General features: G+C 45.8%; 1 protein-coding gene across 3 annotated transcripts in view; it reads right to left on the reverse strand.

Moving 5' to 3' along the window:
• The window catches only part of LOC141097871 (solute carrier family 2, facilitated glucose transporter member 5-like), a 65,754-nt gene that overhangs the window by 37,437 nt on the left and 11,482 nt on the right, over window positions 1-16,835 (reverse strand). For 2 of the 3 annotated variants that reach the window (XM_073585364.1, XM_073585363.1), the window contains exons 2-4: window positions 9,762-9,860; window positions 3,360-3,520; window positions 1,742-1,866 (exon numbers count right to left, since the gene is read on the reverse strand). In XM_073585364.1, the coding sequence (XP_073441465.1) occupies window positions 1,742-1,866; window positions 3,360-3,520; window positions 9,762-9,860 (385 nt within the window). Of the gene's footprint in view, window positions 1-1,741; window positions 1,867-3,359; window positions 3,521-9,702; window positions 9,861-16,835 lie in introns of those variants that run through there. The other variant, XM_073585365.1, reaches the window with a different exon arrangement.

Here is a 16,835-nt window from a genome sequence, read left to right on the forward strand (position 1 = left end):
CCAGGTTTGAAGTGACTTTTGTGGTGCTATATATTGGGAAACCCCCAAACATGATACCATTTTAAAAATGGCACCCCCTGACACATTGAAAACTGCTGTCAGATAGTTTATTAACCCTTGAGGTGATTTTCAGGAATTAATGCAAAGTGATATAGCCGGAATGAAAAAGTGTTTGTTTACCACCTAAATGTCGGTAACTTCTGAACTGACTGCTAGAGCCTGGAAACTCTAAAGCCCCCTTTACATTTAGCGATGCACCAGCGATCCCGACCACGATACGACCCGGTCAGGATCGCTGGTGCATCACTAAATGGTCGCTAGTGAGCTGCCATACAGGCAGATCTCACAGCGATGCAGTGACGCAGCAGCGGTCCTTACTTACCTTTCAGACTCGGCGATGATGACGTCCCCAATCTCGCGCGATCAGCGACAGACAGCAGGGGAGCCGGTCGGAGGTAAGTATCACACATAGCGATATCGCTAGCAATATCGCTGCTGCGTCACAAAATCGGTGACGCTTTAGCGATATTGCTAGCGATATCGCTATGTGTAAAGCCCCCTTTAGGCCGCTATTTGGCTATGAAATGCTATGGCAAACATCAGGACCACACAATCATGATCTCTGTGTGTCAATTAGATTAAAGCGGAAGCCCCCACAATCTATTAACCATTTATTTGATGTAGTCACTTTTGAATTATATCCAATTTGGCTTTAGGACAATTCTTTTCGTGTTTTTTCATTTAAGACAAATTAAATGAAGATAATAATACCAAAGAATTTGTGTTTGCAATCATTTTCAGGAAGAAACTGAGTATTATCTGACAGAATTGCAGGGGTGTCAATACTTTTGGCCACAACTGTATGGACGATGCCAACACTGATCGCTTGTGATACAGCAAGTTGTCAGCTATAGTGTACAGCCAACAGCTGCTGGATTGTCACCTGTATGGGGATGATATTCTCTTATATCTGAGGTCAGTTAAAAGATGTATTGGCTGTCATTAAGGGGTTAATTAGATCTCTTAGACCTGATGAGGCTGGTGTACTTACTGTACAATCCACATCTTAATCGCTGTATAATCCTTTTTGAAAGTTTTATCTTATGATATTCAAACTTCCATCATCTCGAGCTGGACTCATAAAATGCCCACCTTAAAGGGATTTGCCTCAACTTCCTAAAAGAGTAAAATTGCAAAGTGCTTGTAAAAACAAGAAACGTCGCAAATTACTTTCTCAAGAACGGAGGAATTTTAATTTGTTTTAGCTTACTGCTCATTACCTAGGTTACCAACCATCTCTGCAGACTGGCAGATGTGGACAATTTTCTAGGCAATGAGCTCGCTTACCAGCTGTTTAATATAGAGCTTGCAAACGCTGCTCTGAAATTGCTCAGACCGCTGAATCCGGCCAGAATCAGTGTCCCTGCATTACTCTGATGCTGTATGGACAGAGCTACCTCTGCTAGCAGCACCCAAGAGAGCACAGTTCAGACCAGCGGTGCAAATATTTTGATGGTCTTATCTGTCAGTCATCAGGGGCGCACCACCCAACTGCAAGCAAGAAGCCGAGAGACAGATTAGCGGTGTTCCTGAAGAAAAAGGTTAGAATAGCGCAATATTATCAGAATGATACAGACATGGAATTTCAGAGTAAATACATCAGCCTTATTGGGTACAAGAGATGTGTTTAATAATGCAGGAAAATTCAGGCTTATATCTTTATAGGTCAGCAATGTCTTACCAGCACAGATGCCGATTACTAAGCGGCTGGCAATGATGACTTCAAAAGACTTGGACAGAACACTGGTTCCCATTAGTATAGCCGGGACAATGGAAAAGATGTTGTTCACAAGCAAAGTGCCTTTTCTGAAGAAGATGGAAGAAAGGTTCATATACATTGAACAGACTGACTTACATAGCAGGTCCTGCTAATACATATTACGATAGAGCTTATTAGAGCATGTATTATTACCTGGAGCAGATAATCAAAACCGTATAATTTATAGCTTTTTATAAAGTTTATTTACCTTATGCACCTGTTATTCAGCCATCGTACCTTAATCAACAGTTCCCTACACAGTTTGACAGACCCACTCAGTATGATTGCCCCCATTGTCCCTCACACACAATATGATGGTCCCCACAGCCCCCCACACAGTATGATGGCCCCCTCAGTGTATGATGGCTTGCACAGCCCCATGCACAGTGTAATGTTCCCACAATCCCTACACAGTATGGTGACACTAACAGTACCCCACATACAGAACGATGGCCCTCCTAACCCCCCACACACAGATTGATGCCTCCACAGTCCCCTCTCACACTTTATAACATTCCCGCAGTCCACCTACACAGTATGATGCCCCCACAATCTGCACACACAGTATGATGACTCTACAGCTGCCTACACACAATATGAGGCCCTCACAGTCCACCCCGCACATAATAATGCCGCCATAACCAGCAACATAGTATGATTCCCCCATATACAGGATGATGCCTCTACAACTACCTACACACAGTATGAGGCCATCAGTCCACCGCATAAATAATAATGTCACCATAACCCGCAACATAGTAAGATTTCCCCACACACGGTACAATGCCTCCACAGCAGCCCATACACAGTATGAGGCACGATCTAGTGAGGTCATTGCACATCCTGCCCCAAATGTCAGACACACAAGCTGAATGGTGGAGCAGGGAGTCGACGGCTACCATTACATTCACAGTTATCAGCATCCTGCCGATGTGAATAATTCCAGGCAGAAAATCCATGACACTCACCGCAATGCAAAGGAAAGTGATTTATTCCATATGTGGTACAGGAATGTGGTCCAACAGTCTGTGGCCGTTTCACGAAGCCCCTACAAGGCGTTCTAGTATGCCATGAGTGCCATGGATTTTCTTACTGGAATTATTTAATATGTGGACTGTATCTTTTACCACATGAGCATCATCTAATGACGGCGCAACCGATCCAGGTGCACGTGAGTGACGAAGAATAACGTTGCGACAGTATGCTGCAGTGCCGGCCTAGTTCCTCTAGTCTGCATAGTGCGAATGCAGATATTGGTGAATTCATGATGTCTGGCAAGGGGTGAGGACAACGGTGTGGTGCGACCCTCGGGCCAATGTCCCCAGCACTTTGCCTAATTCTGTATTATGGGATCTGAACTCAAGGCATCAGCTGCATGCTATTTACCCATGTATGTGCAGCAAGTCTTACAATATATACCTGCTCCTCTTCGATCTCTAATACTTGGATGAACCAACAATGGCATCAAGAAATAATTAAAAATTCTCTGAATAAATTCTATATCATCCATAAATGTCTTCCGCAGTATTTACACGCTCACCTGCCGATTTTGTTGACCATAGGACCCACCAACAACGAACCGAAGAATCCGCCCAGTGGATATAAAGAGACTGTGAGAGACCACAGTATAGTCTCTAGATCTTTATTCAGCCGGGAGCCATAACGGTCAAGATAAGTTTCATTATAAAAGTTTTGCATAAACTGAAAAAAAAAAAAGGAAAAAATATAAAGAAGTCTGTAAACATATAAAAAAGATCATACTCTACAGTATCCACTAGAGGGTACTAGTGCTCTGGTTATATGTAATCAGGGACCGGAGACAGGGGGTCATCTTACTGTATAGGAAACTGACCGCACAAGATAACCTCGGCGTGTTACTATGAAGATCTGGCTGATAATCACCTAATCCGCTTGACGATCAAAAATTTTCCAATATTTTCAACTTTTGATCGTGAGAACTTTTGCTTGTTTTATAGAAAAAAATAATTTTTAGAAAATAAAAGACAGCCCATCAGGATTTTAGGAAACTAGGGCGCGTATGCACAAATGTTACTCCTCTTGTAACTAGAATGCATGTTAAAATGTATCTCAATACTTGTAGGTTGTCCAGTTACCTTTTATTTTAACATAGACAGAAGTGGTGCTGTTTCTGCAAAATCAATTTTTTTCATTGGGGCTTTATAACTTTTTGGAATGAGAATAACTGCTCCTCTGTATGAATCTTTTACGTAGATATCTTGGTCCTATGGGATTTTGGAATCCAGTACAATACGTACGTATACCTACTTCATATTTAGAATATAAACTTTATTGACAAAAGTATTGTGACACGCGTCTTAATCATTTAATTCATTTTTTCATTAATTCCCATTACCCCCAGTGTATAACATCCAGCCCCTCGACATCCCTCCTAAATATTCCCATTTCAACTGTGAGTGATATATTATTGAGAAGTGGAAGGAAACTCAGCCACAAAGTGAGGGCCCTGTAATGTTACAGAGTAGGGGGCCGGGTGGTAAGGGCAGAAAAGTCGCCACCGCTTTTGCTGACTCCATAACTGCAGAGTCCCAGACCTCCTCTGTTACTAACATCAGCACAAACACTGCGCCCCTGCCGGGAACTTCATGGCAAAGCAGCTGCATGCAGCCTTACATTACCAGCACAATGCCGAGCGTCGGATGGAGTGGTGTAAAGCCGCCACCACTGGACTCAGGAGAAGACATTTTCTGTGCAGTGATGATCACATTTCTCTATCCGGCATCTGACAGAGGAATCTGTGTTTGGTAAATGCCAGGAGAACGTTAACTCCCTGACTGCATTGTGCCAGCTGTACATTTTGGAGGGGTTTGTTTTTCATGGCTCGGCCTTGGCCCCTTAGTTTCAGTGAAGGGAAATCCTATTTCTTCAGCACAAGACATTGAGGACAATTGTAACTTCCAACTTTGAAGGAACAGTTTGGGGAATACCCTTTTCTGTACCTCATGACTGTGCCCAGTGCACAAGATCCATACAAACATGGTTGGCGGAGTTTTTTGCAAAAGAACATGACCGACCACATAGAGCCCGGACCTCAACCCCATCCAACACCTTTGTGATGAAATAGAATGGAGATTGTGACCCCGGCGCTTTCTCCTCGATCAGTGTCTGACCTCACAAATCTGGATGAAGCGGCAAAAATCTTGTAGAAAACCTTACCAGCAGACTGAGTGCTGTCATGGGATGTCCAGGGGTATAATTATAGAGGGTGAAAGGGGCACAACTCCATCCAGGCCCTGGAGCTTAGAAAGCTCCAAAAGGTCTATTTGACCCATATAAGAAGATCAATACTATAAAAGAGGCGTGATACAGTATTTTGGGGCTCTGCTAGTGGCCATTTACTGAGGCCTAGGAGCGTAATCTTGCACTACTGAGGGTGTCCTAATACCATTGTCCGTGTAGTGTAATAACGATATACCCTAATGCTCATTAGTGAGTTCTATACATAGTGATTAAATCAACTTATAATTAGCTTGATTGTATAATTGTGCCCATACCTGACCCACATGCACATATACAGGGTGGGCCATCTATATGGATACACCTAAATATAATGTGAATGGTTGGTGATATCAACTTCCTGTTTGTGGCACATTAGTATATGGGAGGGGGGAAACTTTTCAAGATGAGTGGTGACCATGGTGGCCATTTTGAAGTCGGCCATTTTGGATCCAACTTTATTTTTTTCCAATGGGAAGAGGGTCATGTGATACATCAAACTTATTGAAAATTTCACAAGAAAAACAATGGCGTTCTTGGTTTTAATGTAACTTTATTCTTTCATGAGTTATTTACAAGTTTATGACTACTTATAAAATGTGTTCAAAGTGCTGCCCATTGTGTTGGATTGTCAGTGCAACCCTCTTCTCCCACTCTTGACACACAGATCGCAACACTGCAGGAGAAATGCAAGCCTAAGGGGGTCAGAGTCCTTGTAGGAATGCTTGGACCTGACACCCATAATGTGGTGGTGCACCATCTTGCTGGAAAAACTCAGGGAACGTGCCATCTTCAGTGCATAAAGAGGGCAACACATCATCATGTAGCAATTTCAGATATCCAGTGGCATTGAGATTTCCATTGATGAAGAACGGCCCCACTATCTTTGTACCCTATATACTACACCATACCATCAATTATGGGTGTCAGGTCCGAGCATTCCTACATGAACAGTTTCCTGGAAAGTGGATTGGTGCTAGCATTTCTTCTGCGGTGTCGCTATCAGTGTGTCAAGAGTGGGATAAGAGGGTTGCATTGACAATCCAACACTATGGGCAGCACTTTGAACACAATCTAAATTTGGGGCTCACAATCTAAATTCCCTATCAGTATGTTTTTGGAATGTGGAAGGAAACCCACGCAAAAACGGGGAGAACATACAAACTCCTTGCAGATGTTGATTTGAACCCAGGACCCCAGCGCACCAAGGCTGCAGTGCTAACCACTGAGCCTATAAAAAAATAAATAAATATAAATATATATATATATCTACTAGCTGAAGAGCCTGGCGCTGCCCGGGCATAGTAACTAACTGGTTAGTTATAGCAAATTATAATTATCCTCCATCCCATAGTCCCGTGCCCATATACCCATCACACATCCACGATCCCATTGTCCCGTGCCCATATACCCATCATACATATCCACGATCCCATAGGCCCGTGCCCATATACCCATCATACATATCCTCCATCCCATATTGCCATGCCCATATACCCATCATACATATCCTCCATTCCATAGTCCCATGCCCATATACCCATCATACACATCCTCCATCCCATATTCCCATGCCCATATACCCATCATACATATCCGCCATCCCATAGTCGAGTGCCCATATACCCATCACACATCCTTCATCTCATAGTCCCATGCCCATATACCCATCATACATATCCTCCATCCCATAGTCCCGTGCCCATATACCCGTCATACATATCCTCCATCGAATAGTCCAGTGCCCATATACCCATCACACATCCTCCATCCCATAGTCCCGTGCCCATATACCCGTCATACATATCCTCCATCCCATAGTCCAGTGCCCATATACCCATCACACATGCTCCATCCCATAGTCAACCATTATGACATCATAATGAGCGGTGGGGCTTGCAACCTATGATGACATCAGCGTCACCATGGCAACCATTATGACATCATAATGAGGGGCAGGGCTTGATACACACACACTTTTTCCCCATTATGTAGATAGGGGCAAAATTGTTTGGTGAATTGGAACGCTCGGGGTTAAAATTTCGCCTCACAACATAGCCTAGAACGCTGTCGGGTTCCAGACGTGTGACTGTGCCAAATTTTGCCGCTGTAGCTGCGACGGTGCGGATGCCAATCCCGGACATACACACACATACATACACACACTTGAGCTTTATATATTAGATAATATATATTTTCTCATTAATGTACACTCTGCACCCCATCATGACAGAAATAAAACAGAAATTTTTGCAAATTTATTAAAAAAGAAAAACTGAAATATCACATGGTCATAAGTATTCAGACCCTTTGCTCAGTATTGAGTAGAAGCACCCTTTTTAGCTAGTACAGCCAAGAGTCTTCTTGGGAATGATGCAACAAGTTTTTCACACCTGGATTTGGGGATCCTCTGCCATTCTTCCTTGCAGATCCTCTCCAGTTCCTTCAGATTGGATGGTGAACGTTGGTGGACAGCCATTTTCAGGTCTCTCCAGATATGCTCAATTGGGTTTAGGTCAGGGCTCTGGCTGGGCCAGTCAAGACACAGAGTTGTTCTGAAGCCACTCCTTTGTTATTTTAGGTGTGTGCTTAGGGTCATTGTCTTGTTGGAAGGTGAACCTTCAGCCAAGTCTGAGGTCCAGAGCACTCTGGAAGAGGTTTTCATACAGGATATCTCTGTACTTGGCCGCATTCATGTTTCCTTCAATTGCAACCAGTCGTCCTGTCCCTGCAGCTGAAAAATACGCCCATAGCATGATGCTGCCACCACCATGTTTCACTGTTGGGATTATATTGTGCAGGTGATGAGCATTGCCTGGTTTTCTCCACACATTCCGCTGAGAATTATCACCAAAAAGTTCTATCTTTGTCTCATCAGACCAAAGAATCTTATTTCTCATAGTCTGGGAGTCCTTTTAGCAAACTCTATGTGGGCTTTCATATGTCTTGCACTGAGGAGAGGCTTCCGTTGGGCCACTCTGCCATAAAGGCCCGACTGGTGGAGGGCTGCAGTGATAGTTGACTTTGTGGAACTTTCTCCTATCTCCTTACTGCATCTGTGGAGCTCAGCCACAGTTATCTTGGGGTTCTTCTTTACCTCTCTCACCAAGGCTCTTCTCACATGATTGCTCAGCTTGGCTGAACAGCCAGGTCTAGTAAGACTTCTGGTGGTCCCAAACTTCTTCCCTTTAAGGATTATGGAGGCCACTGTGCTCTTAGGAACCTTGAGTACTTCAGAAATTCTTTTGTAACCTTGGCCAGATGTGTGCCTTGCCACAATTCTGTCTCTGAGCTCCTTGGCCAGTTCCTTTGACCTCATGATTCTCATTTGGTCTAACATACACTGTGAGCTGTGAGGTCTTAAGCTGGAGTCACACATAGCGACTTACCAGCGATCCCGACAACGATATCAACGTGTCAGGATCGCTGGTAAGTCGCTATGTGATCGCTGGTGAGCTGTCAAACAGACAGATTCACCAGCGATCCAGTCCCAGTAATCCTTTGCGAGAATTACCGCGATGACGTCCGTTCTCGCGGGATCGCGAAGTCTCGCAGTCATTCTTGCAAAGGATTACTGGGATCGGGAGCGTGGAGAGAGGCGGGAAGACTGCGCGGGACGCCGGAAGGTGAGAATAACAATATTTTTAATTTTTTATTATTTTACAGCTGATCGCTGGTCTCCCGCCTGTCACACGCATCGATGCGTGCTGGCCAGCGGGAGATCAGCGACAAAAAAAATGTCCAGAGGCTTCTTGCAGTGATCAGCGATACCGGCAGGGGGCCGGTCGCTGATCGCTGTCACACACAGCGATCTCGCTGGTGAGATCGCTGTTGTGTCACAAAAGTTGTGACTCAGCAGCGATCTCGCTAGCGAGATTGCTATGTGTGACGGGGCCTTTATATAGACAGGTGTGTGCCTTTACAAATCAAATCCTATCAGTTTAATTAAACACAGCTGGACTCCAATGAAGGAGTAGAACTATCTCAAGGAGGATCACAAAGACATGGACAACATGTGACTTAAATATGAGTGTCTGAGCAAAGGGTCTGAATAGTTATGACCATGTGATATTTAGTTTTTTCTTTTTTAATAAATTTGCAAAAATTTCTACATTTCTGTTTTTTTTCAGTAAAGATGGGGTGCAGAGTGTACATTAATGAGAAAAAAAAATTAACTTTTTTGAATTTACCAAATGGCTGCAATGAAACAAAGAGTGAAAAAATGAAAGGGGTCTGAATACTTTCCGTACCCACTGTATTTTTGTACACACAGGCTCGGACTGGGCCACAGGGTAACAGGGAAATCTTCCTGTGGGCCCCTGTGCAGATCTGGCCCCCAACCCCACTGTATGAGAAGTACTTGGCATAATTCAATTGATTCTGTATTGAAAAAGGCAACATCTCATCATTCATTAATCAAACTACCCAGTTTATTATTATATAGAGATATAGGTAAATTTGTGAATGAGGGTAGTGTAATATTTGTATGCAGGTGAAAAGTGGGCCCACAAAGTCAGTGTTACTGGTGGGCCCTTGGCACCCCAGTCCAACACTGCATACACACACTCTGAGGTCAACAAGAAAGTCTGCTATTAGTGCTTATGTACCATCTATAGGAGTGCTCCTACATTTAAGGGAGAGTCCATCATGGATTTCCCTGCAAAACCCATTAAGTATGGGGACTCACAGGAGCCGGAGAATTTACTGAAGCAACATTATATCCATATTGGAAAGACGATCCAAAGGTGGACACCAGGGTGACAAGAAGGAGGACTGATGTCAGCTTCTGTGAACCAAATAGAAATCAAAATATTAGAATAATGCAGAGTCGCCACCAATTAAATATCAGGTCAAAATAAAAAAACATGCAAAGATTAAATGACAGATATCTATTTCTAATATCTAAGAACCCTAGATATATCCTGTTGGATTCAGTCCTGCCAACTGTCAATGATGTAATTATGGTTTGTACTTTGAGTTTTAAGGTTTTTTTCTCTTCTTTTTGTTGAAGTCAGACAAAGAAGTAGATTAAGGGTTTACGTCACTTTGAAAATGTTGGGATTTTTGGCATTTTTATGCTAGTCCTGGCAAGATCCGCTAAAGTGGGTGAAGGAAGGGTGGGATGGGTCCAAATTCATCATGAGTTGCACCATTTTAGAGGTGTAATTTACTCCAAAAATGGCACTACAGTCCCTGACGGAAGTAGCATATCTAGTGAGGCTTATGTAATGAATTTGGAACATCTTACCCCACCATGCCCATTCATTAAGACTGGCATGTACAGTCTTAATGAGTCAACACAATAGTTTTAAAAATAATGTTATAAGTCATATTTGTATTTTTATTTTTTATTACATTTTTTAAATGTAACACTTTTATTACCCTAACCTTATCCCTAGCCACGACCCTAAGACTAAACCATTCCTTAACCCTAGCACTTAGCGTAGCCTTAGCCAAAACCCTTACTAGGGTTAGAAGATGTGTAATAACTAGAGTTGAGCGAAACGGGTCGAAAAAATTCAAAAGTCGCCGACTTTTGGCAAAGTCGGGTTTCATGAAACGAAACCCGACCCTAGGATGAGGTCGGCCACGAGGTCGGCGACTTACGCGCCAAAGTCGCGTTTCAAAAGTTTGTTTTGCGCTCTTTTTCAGCCAATCAGGATCCACGGACACTGTGGGCAACGTGATGACCTAGGCACGGGTCACCACCATCTTTCAGAAGGGCATGCAAGTGATTGGCTTGCTTTGGTGGGCGTCACAGGGGGTATAAAAGGGCGTGCACGCCGACCGCCATCTTACTTCTGCCGATCTTAGTATAGGGAGAGGTTGCTGCTGATTCTGTAGGGAGAGCGTTAGGCAGGGAAGAAGACAAAAAAACTGCTTCTGCTGCTAGCGATTTGGCCTGCACAACACACCAGTCACTGTGTGTGCAGTGCAAGGGGAGGCTATATTGTGGTGTATCAGTGGTGTTGGTTGTTGGGCTGCCTTTTAAGGCTTCCTGACACGCTGGCATTGCTGTTTACCCACTGCTCCGCAAACTGCTTTTTTAAAAGCAATCCAATCTCCCTTATCCTCTAGTCACTTTTGTCACAGCTGTGCCATCGAGCCTGTCACATAGCGCTCAGATATCAGTGGGCCTCACACAATCCACAAGTGTCCAGTGTCCAAAAGTGTGCGCAGAGATTCAAAATCTCCATTATCCTCTCGTCACTTTGGTCACAGGCAGCTGTGCCATCGAGCGTGTCACATAGCGCTCAGATATCAGTGGGCCTCACACAATCCACAAGTGTCCAGTGTCCAAAAGTGTGCGCAGAGATTCAAAATCTCCATTATCCTCTCGTCACTTTGGTCACAGGCAGCTGTGCCATCGAGCGTGTCACATAGCGCTCAGATATCAGTGGGCCTCACACAATCCACAAGTGTCCAGTGTCCAAAAGTGTGCGCAGAGATTCAAAATCTCCATTATCCTCTCGTCACTTTGGTCACAGGCAGCTGTGCCATCGAGCGTGTCACATAGCGCTCAGATATCAGTGGGCCTCACACAATCCACAAGTGTCCAGTGTCCAAAAGTGTGCGCAGAGATTCAAAATCTCCATTATCCTCTCGTCACTTTGGTCACAGGCAGCTGTGCCATCGAGCCTGTCACATAGCGCTCAGATATCAGTGGGCCTCACACAATCCACAAGTGTCCAGTGTCCAAAAGTGTGCGCAGAGATTCAAAATCTCCATTATCCTCTCGTCACTTTGGTCACAGGCAGCTGTGCCATCGAGCGTGTCACATAGCGCTCAGATATCAGTGGGCCTCACACAATCCACAAGTGTCCAGTGTCCAAAAGTGTGCGCAGAGATTCAAAATCTCCATTATCCTCTCGTCACTTTGGTCACAGCTGTGCCATCGAGCGTGTCACATAGCGCTCAGATATCAGTGGGCCTCACACAATCCACAAGTGTCCAGTGTCCAAAAGTGTGCGCAGAGATTCAAAATCTCCATTATCCTCTCGTCACTTTGGTCACAGGCAGCTGTGCCATCGAGCGTGTCACATAGCGCTCAGATATCAGTGGGCCTCACACAATCCACAAGTGTCCAGTGTCCAAAAGTGTGCGCAGAGATTCAAAATCTCCATTATCCTCTCGTCACTTTGGTCACAGGCAGCTGTGCCATCGAGCGTGTCACATAGCGCTCAGATATCAGTGGGCCTCACACAATCCACAAGTGTCCAGTGTCCAAAAGTGTGCGCAGAGATTCAAAATCTCCATTATCCTCTCGTCACTTTGGTCACAGGCAGCTGTGCCATCGAGCGTGTCACATAGCGCTCAGATATCAGTGGGCCTCACACAATCCACACGTGTCCAGTGTCCAAAAGTGTGCGCAGAGATTCAAAATCTCCATTATCCTCTCGTCACTTTGGTCACGGGCAGCTGTGCCATCGAGCCTGTCACATAGCGCTCAGATATCAGTGGGCCTCACACAATCCACAAGTGTCCAGTGTCCAAAAGTGTGCGCAGAGATTCAAAATCTCCATTATCCTCTCGTCACTTTGGTCACAGGCAGCTGTGCCATCGAGCCTGTCACATAGCGCTCAGATATCAGTGGGCCTCACACAATCCACAAGTGTCCAGTGTCCAAAAGTGTGCGCAGAGATTCAAAATCTCCATTATCCTCTCGTCACTTTGGTCACAGCTGTGCCATCGAGCCTGTCACATAGCGCTCAGATATCAGTGGGCCTCACACAATCCACAAGTGTCCAGTGTCCAAAAGTGTGCGCAGAGATTCAAAATCTCCATTATCCTCTCGTCACTTTGGTCACAGCTGTGCCATCGAGCCTGTCACATAGCGCTCAGATATCAGTGGGCATCACACAATCCACAAGTGTCCAGTGTCCAAAAGTGTGCGCAGAGATTCAAAATCTCCATTATCCTCTCGTCACTTTTGTCACAGGCAGCTGTGCCATCGAGCCTGTCACATAGCGCTCAGATATCAGTGGGCCTCACACAATCCACAAGTGTCCAGTGTCCAAAAGTGTGCGCAGAGATTCAAAATCTCCATTATCCTCTCGTCACTTTGGTCACAGCTGTGCCATCGAGCCTGTCACATAGCGCTCAGATATCAGTGGGCCTCACACAATCCACAAGTGTCCAGTGTCCAAAAGTGTGCGCAGAGATTCAAAATCTCCATTATCCTCTCGTCACTTTGGTCACAGGCAGCTGTGCCATCGAGCGTGTCACATAGCGCTCAGATATCAGTGGGCCTCACACAATCCACACGTGTCCAGTGTCCAAAAGTGTGCGCAGAGATTCAAAATCTCCATTATCCTCTCGTCACTTTGGTCACAATCAGCTGTGCCATCGAGCGTGTCACATAGCGCTCAGATATCAGTGGGCCTCACACAATCCACAAGTGTCCAGTGTCCAAAAGTGTGCGCAGAGATTCAAAATCTCCATTATCCTCTCGTCACTTTGGTCACAGGCAGCTGTGCCATCGAGCGTGTCACATAGCGCTCAGATATCAGTGGGCCTCACACAATCCACAAGTGTCCAGTGTCCAAAAGTGTGCGCAGAGATTCAAAATCTCCATTATCCTCTCGTCACTTTGGTCACAGGCAGCTGTGCCATCGAGCGTGTCACATAGCGCTCAGATATCAGTGGGCCTCACACAATCCACAAGTGTCCAGTGACCAAAAGTGTGCGCAGAGATTCAAAATCTCCATTATCCTCTCGTCACTTTGGTCACAGGCAGCTGTGCCATCGAGCGTGTCACATAGCGCTCAGATATCAGTGGGCCTCACACAATCCACACGTGTCCAGTGTCCAAAAGTGTGCGCAGAGATTCAAAATCTCCATTATCCTCTCGTCACTTTGGTCACAGGCAGCTGTGCCATCGAGCGTGTCACATAGCGCTCAGATATCAGTGGGCCTCACACAATCCACAAGTGTCCAGTGTCCAAAAGTGTGTGCAGAGATTCAAAATCTCCATTATCCTCTCGTCACTTTGGTCACAGGCAGCTGTGCCATCGAGCGTGTCACATAGCGCTCAGATATCAGTGGGCCTCACACAATCCACAAGTGTCCAGTGTCCAAAACTGTGCGCAGAGATTCAAAATCTCCATTATCCTCTCGTCACTTTGGTCACAGGCAGCTGTGCCATCGAGCCTGTTACATAGCGCTCAGATATCAGTGGGCCTCACACAATCCACAAGTGTCCAGTGTCCAAAAGTGTGCGCAGAGATTCAAAATCTCCATTATCCTCTCGTCACTTTGGTCACAGCTGTGCCATCGAGCCTGTCACATAGCGCTCAGATATCAGTGGGCCTCACACAATCCACAAGTGTCCAGTGTCCAAAAGTGTGCGCAGAGATTCAAAATCTCCATTATCCTCTCGTCACTTTGGTCACAGGCAGCTGTGCCATCGAGCGTGTCACATAGCGCTCAGATATCAGTGGCCTCACACAATCCACAAGTGTCCAGTGTCCAAAAGTGTGCGCAGAGATTCAAAATCTCCATTATCCTCTCGTCACTTTGGTCACAGGCAGCTGTGCCATCGAGCGTGTCACATAGCGCTCAGATATCAGTGGGCCTCACACAATCCACAAGTGTCCAGTGTCCAAAAGTGTGCGCAGAGATTCAAAATCTCCATTATCCTCTCGTCACTTTTGTCACAGGCAGCTGTGCCATCAAGCCTGTCACATAGCGCTCAGATATCAGTGGGCCTCACACAATCCACAAGTGTCCAGTGTCCAAAAGTGTGCGCAGAGATTCAAAATCTCCATTATCCTATCGTCACTTTGGTCACAGGCAGCTGTGCCATCGAGCGTGTCACATAGCGCTCAGATATCAGTGGGCCTCACACAATCCACAAGTGTCCAGTGTCCAAAAGTGTGCGCAGAGATTCAAAATCTCCATTATCCTCTCGTCACTTTGGTCACAGGCAGCTGTGCCATCGAGCGTGTCACATAGCGCTCAGATATCAGTGGGCCTCACACAATCCACACGTGTCCAGTGTCCAAAAGTGTGCGCAGAGATTCAAAATCTCCATTATCCTCTCGTCACTTTGGTCACAGGCAGCTGTGCCATCGAGCGTGTCACATAACGCTCAGATATCAGTGGGCCTCACACAATCCACAAGTGTCCAGTGTCCAAAAGTGTGTGCAGAGATTCAAAATCTCCATTATCCTCTCGTCACTTTGGTCACAGGCAGCTGTGCCATCGAGCGTGTCACATAGCGCTCAGATATCAGTGGGCCTCACACAATCCACAAGTGTCCAGTGTCCAAAACTGTGCGCAGAGATTCAAAATCTCCATTATCCTCTCGTCACTTTGGTCACAGGCAGCTGTGCCATCGAGCCTGTCACATAGCGCTCAGATATCAGTGGGCCTCACACAATCCACAAGTGTCCAGTGTCCAAAAGTGTGCGCAGAGATTCAAAATCTCCATTATCCTCTCGTCACTTTGGTCACAGCTGTGCCATCGAGCCTGTCACATAGCGCTCAGATATCAGTGGGCCTCACACAATCCACAAGTGTCCAGTGTCCAAAAGTGTGCGCAGAGATTCAAAATCTCCATTATCCTCTCGTCACTTTGGTCACAGGCAGCTGTGCCATCGAGCGTGTCACATAGCGCTCAGATATCAGTGGGCCTCACACAATCCACAAGTGTCCAGTGTCCAAAAGTGTGCGCAGAGATTCAAAATCTCCATTATCCTCTCGTCACTTTGGTCACAGGCAGCTGTGCCATCGAGCGTGTCACATAGCGCTCAGATATCAGTGGGCCTCACACAATCCACAAGTGTCCAGTGTCCAAAAGTGTGCGCAGAGATTCAAAATCTCCATTATCCTCTCGTCACTTTGGTCACAGCTGTGCCATCGAGCCTGTCACATAGCGCTCAGATATCAGTGGGCCTCACACAATCCACAAGTGTCCAGTGTCCAAAAGTGTGCGCAGAGATTCAAAATCTCCATTATCCTCTCGTCACTTTTGTCACAGGCAGCTGTGCCATCGAGCGTGTCACATAGCGCTCAGATATCAGTGGGCCTCACACAATCCACAAGTGTCCAGTGTCCAAAAGTGTGCGCAGAGATTCAAAATCTCCATTATCCTCTCGTCACTTTGGTCACAGCTGTGCCATCGAGCCTGTCACATAGCGCTCAGATATCAGTGGGCCTCACACAATCCACAAGTGTCCAGTGTCCAAAAGTGTGCGCAGAGATTCAAAATCTCCATTATCCTCTCGTCACTTTGGTCACAGGCAGCTGTGCCATCGAGCGTGTCACATAGCGCTCAGATATCAGTGGGCCTCACACAATCCACAAGTGTCCAGTGTCCAAAAGTGTGCGCAGAGATTCAAAATCTCCATTATCCTCTCGTCACTTTGGTCACAGGCAGCTGTGCCATCGAGCGTGTCACATAGCGCTCAGATATCAGTGGGCCTCACACAATCCACAAGTGTCCAGTGTCCAAAAGTGTGCGCAGAGATTCAAAATCTCCATTATCCTCTCGTCACTTTGGTCACAGCTGTGCCATCGAGCCTGTCACATAGCGCTCAGATATCAGTGGGCCTCACAAAATCCACAAGTGTCCAGTGTCCAAAAGTGTGCGCAGAGATTCAAAATCTCCATTATCCTCTCGTCACTTTTGTCACAGGCAGCTGTGCCATCGAGCCTGTCACATAGCGCTCAGATATCAGTGGGCCTCACACAATCCACAAGTGTCCAGTGTCCAAAAGTGTGCGCAGAGATTCAAAATCTCCATTATCCTCTCGTCACT

Source organism: Dendrobates tinctorius, unplaced genomic scaffold (genome assembly GCF_039654945.1).
Source record: "Dendrobates tinctorius isolate UK_male_01 unplaced genomic scaffold, ASM3965494v1 ptg000086l, whole genome shotgun sequence".
Taxonomy (NCBI): domain Eukaryota; kingdom Metazoa; phylum Chordata; class Amphibia; order Anura; family Dendrobatidae; genus Dendrobates; species Dendrobates tinctorius.